General features: G+C 43.3%; 1 protein-coding gene across 1 annotated transcript; it reads left to right on the top strand.

Moving 5' to 3' along the window:
* The first annotated feature begins 1,655 nt into the window (after positions 1 to 1,655).
* LOC107001247 lies at positions 1,656 to 4,280 on the top strand. The gene has a single exon (XM_015199374.1). The coding sequence runs from the start codon at positions 1,656 to 1,658 to the stop codon at positions 4,278 to 4,280; it is 2,625 nt and encodes an 874-aa protein (XP_015054860.1).
* Positions 4,281 to 6,628: the final 2,348 nt, after the last annotated feature.

Genomic DNA, 6,628 nt, shown 5'->3' on the forward strand with positions numbered 1-6,628 from the left:
TTTGAAGACTTGGTGGAAAGATATTCAAAAAAATCGAGAGTTAGAAGCAAATGAATTGTTAGGCGGCCTCACTGCTTTGATCTCCGTAGAGTCAGATCGTCACTTAATCAAGGCATTGTTGAAATTCTGGGACACTGAGAGGTTAGTCTTCAAGTTCAGGGATTTTGAGCTAACCCCAACAATAGAAGAAGTTGGAGGATTCATGGGTCTCGCATACAAAGAGTTGGAAATGATTGTTCCACACAAGCCAAGTCCAAGATCTTTTCTGAAGCAAATGGGAATGTGTCATAATCCAAATCTACTTTGTCTGAAAGAAGGTTGGATTTCTTTAGAGTTCTTATATTCACGCTTTGGGGATGAGGAAGGTCATCAAAACTTTCATAGAGAATTTGCTTGCTCTTCTGCAAAATGGGAAAGGTATCGTCTTAATGCATTCGCTGTCGCCCTATTAGGCTCATTGGTTTTTCCTAGAGAAGGAGGAAAGATCCACACCGGCTTATGTTATGTGGTTCGTATGTTGGCTCGAGGTGGGAAAACCTTGGTCCCCATGATACTTGCAGAAATTCTAAGAGCTTTGACTGCATGCACCAAAGGCAAAAGATACTTTGAGGGGTGCAACTTTCTGCTGCAACTTTGGGCCGTCGAACATTTCTACCAAAGAGCTAATAAAGTAGACATTGTTAGAGGGACTATGGGGAACAAAATTATCAACCATCCCCTAAGGATGAAACATTTTATCTCCCCTGTGGGAACAGAGGACTGGTTCACATACCTAAAGGAGCGCTCAGCCGTTGAAATCCAATGGAAGTATTATTGGTTGAAGCCACGACGTGCCATCATAAGAGGAAATGAACTTTACTTCATTGAGCTTATCGGTTTGAATGGTGTGCAACCATATGCACCACTTCGAGTCCTTCGACAATTCGGACAGATCCAAATGATACCTCTGCGATCCCACATGAGCCACTATGGATATGACTTTGGGTCAGAATTACCGCAAGTGAACACTATACTGCGAAGATGGAAGAATGTGATAACTATCGATGTTCAAGAGCACCGACCCTTCTGCACACCTGAATATTATGTATGGCTTTTGGAGGATGCAGAGCATAGAGATTTGAGTGAAGGAGGTCTTCCTGGATTTGGCGATGAAAAAGAGAGAAGATGGGCTCGCAACCTCCTCAACACCGATTATGACATAACCCCAGAAATGAGGAAGCAGATTGTGCCTAACATTGGAGAGCAACATGATTAAAGTTTTTTTTTATCTCTTTATTCCCCATATGTTATCTCTAGCCCTTTAGTTATCTTTAGATTGATGTAATAAATAGAAATTATTTAATAATTGAAAGTTGTTTTATTGTCTAACTCTAAACTCCAAATTGGCAAACAAGGCTTGAATTAATTATTATGCATCACTTATGTGTCGCTTAGGCCTACCTCTGGCTCAATGAGGTTCCGTGCATTTAGGGCGTTTATCTCAAAACAACGTGTTGATATTATGATATTATCCTAACCCCTAACTCTTTTCTTTTGATTCTATTGTTTTCCCATTTCCCAAGGTTGATCTGTCCTTCATCCTGGCACATACACGATCAAAAGGGACCCCCCCTTCTCCTTCTTCTCAAAGAGCAAGCTCCAAAGACAAAGGAAAAATGGTTGACGACAACAGCACCACTGAAAGGGTAGAAGCTTCTGAGGGAGGACAACTTCAAAATGATCTTGTCCTAAGACTTGAGCGTAAGATTTCGCAATTGGAAGAAGAGGTAGCTCACATGCGTGATTTGGCCAAGTTGTCTATCTCTCTTGGAACTCAATTTGGAGAAAACATAGACAATCCTCCTAACCAAACAGCCACGCCAAACAATCCTCCAATCCATATATCCCCATCTGAACCCATTCGTCCAAATACCTTTCCACCACCCCACGCCCAAAATACCCAAGTTCCATTTCACCACTATTACCAACATACCAAACCAACCTTCCCAGAAACAACCCCAAACACAAATATCCCATATACTTTTGGGAACAATAATCCCAATCCCATATACGTTGAAACTGCCCCTCTGACTCATGACCTCCATGAATCAGAGTCCCATCAGAAAGACATCCTAATAAAAACCCTGACTGAGAGATTAGACAACTTGACCAACAGGGTACAACACGTGGAAGGAAACAAGAAGTTGGGAGGATTGGGCTATGAGGATCTGTGCATGCATCCTGATGTGGAACTGCCCGAAGGATACAAGCTTCCGAAGTTTGAGACATTCAATGGCATTGGGGATCCCAAAGCCCACCTACGAATGTATTGTGACAAACTTGTAGGGGTGGGGAGAGATGAGAGGATACTCATGAAGTTGTTCATGAGGAGTCTTACTGGGGAGGCCCTATCATGGTACATTGAGCAAGACCCGCGGAAATGGATAAAATGGGTTGATATGGCAACTGACTTCATGAATAGGTTTGGTTTCAATATTGAAAATGCGCCTGATTGGTTTTACATTCAGAACCTAAAGAAGAAACCGAGTGAATCCTTCAGAGAATATGCCATAAGATGGAGGTCTGAGGCGGCTAGGGCCAGACCCCCAATGGAAGAATCTCAAATGAAAGACTATTTCATCCGTGCCCAAGAACCACAATACTATGACCGAATGATGCTGGTGGCTGAAAAGAGTTTCGCTGAAATCATCAAACTAGGCGAAAGAATTGAAGAAGGCATAAAGAATGGGACTATCATCAACTTGGAGGCTTTACAAGCAACCAACAAGGCTCTGCAATCTGGTGGAATGACAGAGAGTCGAAAGAAAACAGGTTCTGTAATGATGGCTCATGGAACTAGGACCCCTTTGAGGCACAAGACAACAAACCCACCACCATCCCCATACCCTCACACCCCATACCCTCACACCTCATACCCTCAACATCCCTCAGCTCCACCCCCTATATCTCCCCAACCCGTGCCAATATATTACCAAAACGCTCCTCCTCAATACTTGCATGCCTCATATCCTGTCTATAATGTTCAACCAACACACTTCCAAACTCCACCACCTACTCAAACACCAAATTACCGAAACAGACCTTCCTATGAAAGAAGACCTACAAAAACCTATACCCCTTTGGCTGAACCCATAGCACAGCTTTATGAGAGACTGAAACAGGCTGGGTACGTCTCTCCAATTCCTGCATTACCTGTGGATGTTCGCGCGAAATGGTACGACCCTAACAAGGTCTGCGCCTACCATTCTGGGATGAAGGGCCACACCACCGAAGTTTGCAGAGCCCTTAAGGATAAGGTTCAAATGTTGATTGATACAAAAACCATCCAACTGAAGGATCCTACACCGAATGTCGCGAATAATCCTCTCCCTAACCATCAAGTCAACATGGTGGAAGCTGGTGATGTCTGGGATTGGGAAGAATCTATCTGGGCCGTCGAAACAGAAGAAGCCATGTCTACCACTGCCCAAGCACCACTAATAGTGCAAGGACTCGCCCCATTTGAAGTAGAAGTTGCTGCACCCAGACCACCATTCGCTGTCTATAAGGCATCCTCCCCAATACAATGTGACACACATGCTGTACCTTGGGATTACAACAAAAGAGAAACAAATGTGGAAGAGACAGATGTTGCAACAGGGGTCACCAGATCTGGAAGAATTTACATTTCTGGAAATTTGGTTCAGGGAAGCTCTAGCAAATCCAAAGCACCAGTCGTAGAGCTCGAGGATCAAAGTATTTGGAAAAAGGTTAAAGCTAAAGAATACTCTGTCATTGAGCAGCTGAGTAAAACCCCTTCCCAAATATCAATTCTGGAGTTACTGCAATCTTCCGAAACTCATCGAGATGCCCTTCTGAAGATCCTTGGTGAAGCTTATGTACCATCTAACATCACTCATGGAGAGGTATCCCAAATGGTGGGGCAGGTCTTTGAGGCTTACAAAATATCTTTTCACAAAGATGAGCTGCCAATCGAAGGAACAACTCACAATAAAGCTTTGTACATTTCGGTTCAGTATCAGGATAAGGTGATAAACAAAGCATTAGTTGATGCAGGTTCAGGTTTAAACATTTGCCCTCTGAGCACACTGACGAGGCTGGGTGTGGATAGTGCAAAAATTCAGACATGGAAGATGAATGTGAGGGCATTTGATGGCTCTCAGAGAGGCACTATTGGGGAGATAACCTTGGACATGCTCATTGGTCCTGTCACTTTCCCCATAGCTTTCCAAATTTTGGACATCCCTTCATCGTACAACTTATTGTTGGGTCGTCCATAGATTAATATGGCTGGAGCGGTTCCATCTACTCTTCACCAATGCCTGAAGTTTGAATGGGATTACGAAGAGGTTGTAGTCCATGGGGAAAAGGGGCATCCTGTATACACGATTGAAGGAAGAGAGAATATGGATGGCGAAATGTACCATACAGTGGAGCTTGTTGGTAATATTGAGTTGCAACCTTGGTTCAGCCAAAAAATCATAGATATGATGGCCAGGTTCGGTTTCGAGCTTGGGAAAGGTTTGGGGGCTGAATTACAAGGGATAGTCAAACCTATACAGCCTGTTCGACATTCCACCACTTTTGGTTTGGGGTATAAGTACACCACCGAAGAATGGCTCGATTGGCGACCACCTAGAGATGGGTACTACTATCCATTGAAGAAACCCATACCGCCATTGTATCAATCATTTCGATCAGCAGGTTTCATGGGAGGCAGTATTGATGAGATCTCAGACGACTTGAAGGGGTTATCGCTAACCAAAGAAGAGGGGAAAGTTTGCAACGTCGTGATCAAGAGGAGGAGAAAGGGGGCCCTAGTGGAAGCAAGGAAGCAAAGATCAACGTCAGCAACTGGACCTCGACTCCATCCAGACCTCGTCGAGCATCTGGGTAGCCTTGGAAGATGTTTTTCTATCAAGTATTAATTCAAATAAAAGAGTTTTTAATAAACGTTTTAATTCCCGTCCCCTGTATTGCTTTCGAATGAGGACTTATGAAATTTTCAAATCTTTATCAATAAAGTTCTTTTCCCCATTTTTGTCTTGTATTTAATTTTTTGCTATTTTTTTTTCTCTCACCAGCAAAATTCATTATAAAAATGTCGAATCTTAGACTATGGCATACAATGAGACTGCTCAACTTAACTTTAATGACTTAGAAGAAGTCGAAGACAATGAGGTTCCCGAGGAGTTAATCAAAAGGGTTGAGGTAGACATGTACCAAGGGTCCAAAATGAATTCGCAGACGCCTTAGCCACTCTGTCTTCTATGATTGGACACCCTGATCACAATTACATCGATCCTATTCAGATTCATATACATGAACAACCAGCTTATTGTTTCCATGTTGAGGAAGAGCCTGATGGAAAGCCCTGGTACGATGACATTAGAAGATATTTGAAGAGTGGTGAATACACAGAAGATGCAACAAGTGTACAAAAGCGTACAATTCGAAGGTTAGCAACCCAATTCTTCTCAAGTGGGGAAATCCTCTACAGGAGAACTCCCGATTTGGGGCTGCTAAGATGCGTCGAAGCAAAAGAGGCTCGCAGGCTGGTCGAAGAGATACATGCAGGCACCTGTGGCCCTCACATGAACGGTTTTACATTAGCAAAGAAGATACTGAGATCAGGATATTATTGGCTAACTATGGAGACAGACTGCATTCGCTACGTCCAGAAATGTCATCAATGTCAGACTCACGCAGATATGATTCAAGTACCTCCCAACGAACTCCATGTCACTAGTTCACCTTGGCCATTCGCAGCATGGGGCATGGATGTCATTGGCCCAATCGAGCCAACAGCATCCAACGGGCACATATTCATTCTTGTCGCAATTGACTATTTCACCAAGTGGGTTGAGGCCACCTCCCATAAATCAGTGACAAAGAAAGTTGTGGATGACTTTGTCAAAAACAACATTATTTGTAGGTTTGGAATTCCTGAGTCGATCATCACCGACAACGGCACAAACCTAAACAGTGACCTGATGAGATCAATGTGTGAGAAGTTCAAGATCAGTCATCGAAACTCTACAGCATACAGGCCACAGATGAATGGGGTTGTTGAGGCAGCAAACAAAAACATCAAAAGGATATTGCGCAAGATGATCGATAATCACAAACACTGGCAGGAAAAGCTACCTTTCGCATTGCTGGGGTACCGTACCACAATCAGAAATTCCACAGGGGACACACCTTACTTCTTAGTATACGGCACTGAAGCTGTGATACCCGCCGAAGTTGAGATACCTTCCCTAAGGATCATCCAAGAAGCAAAGTTGAGTGATGCTGATTGGATACAAGGTCGGGCAGAGAATTTGGCATTAATAGATGGAAGAAGAATTAACGCCATTTGTCATGGTCAGCTCTATCAGAATAGAATGGCCAGAGCTTTCAACAAGAAGGTTAAACTCAGACATTTCTCACCTGGGCAACTGGTTTTGAAGCGGATTTTTCCAAATCAAGACGAGGCAAAGGGTAAATTTTCACCAAACTGGCAAGGTCCGTACATAGTCTCTCGAGTACTGACAGGCGGAGCCCTCATACTTGCAGAAATGGATGGAGAAGTTTGGCCAAAACCTATCAATTCAGATTCTTCGAAAAAGTATTACATCTAGAGATT

The sequence above is a fragment of the Solanum pennellii genome, chromosome 10, assembly GCF_001406875.1.
Source record: "Solanum pennellii chromosome 10, SPENNV200".
NCBI lineage: Eukaryota > Viridiplantae > Streptophyta > Magnoliopsida > Solanales > Solanaceae > Solanum > Solanum pennellii.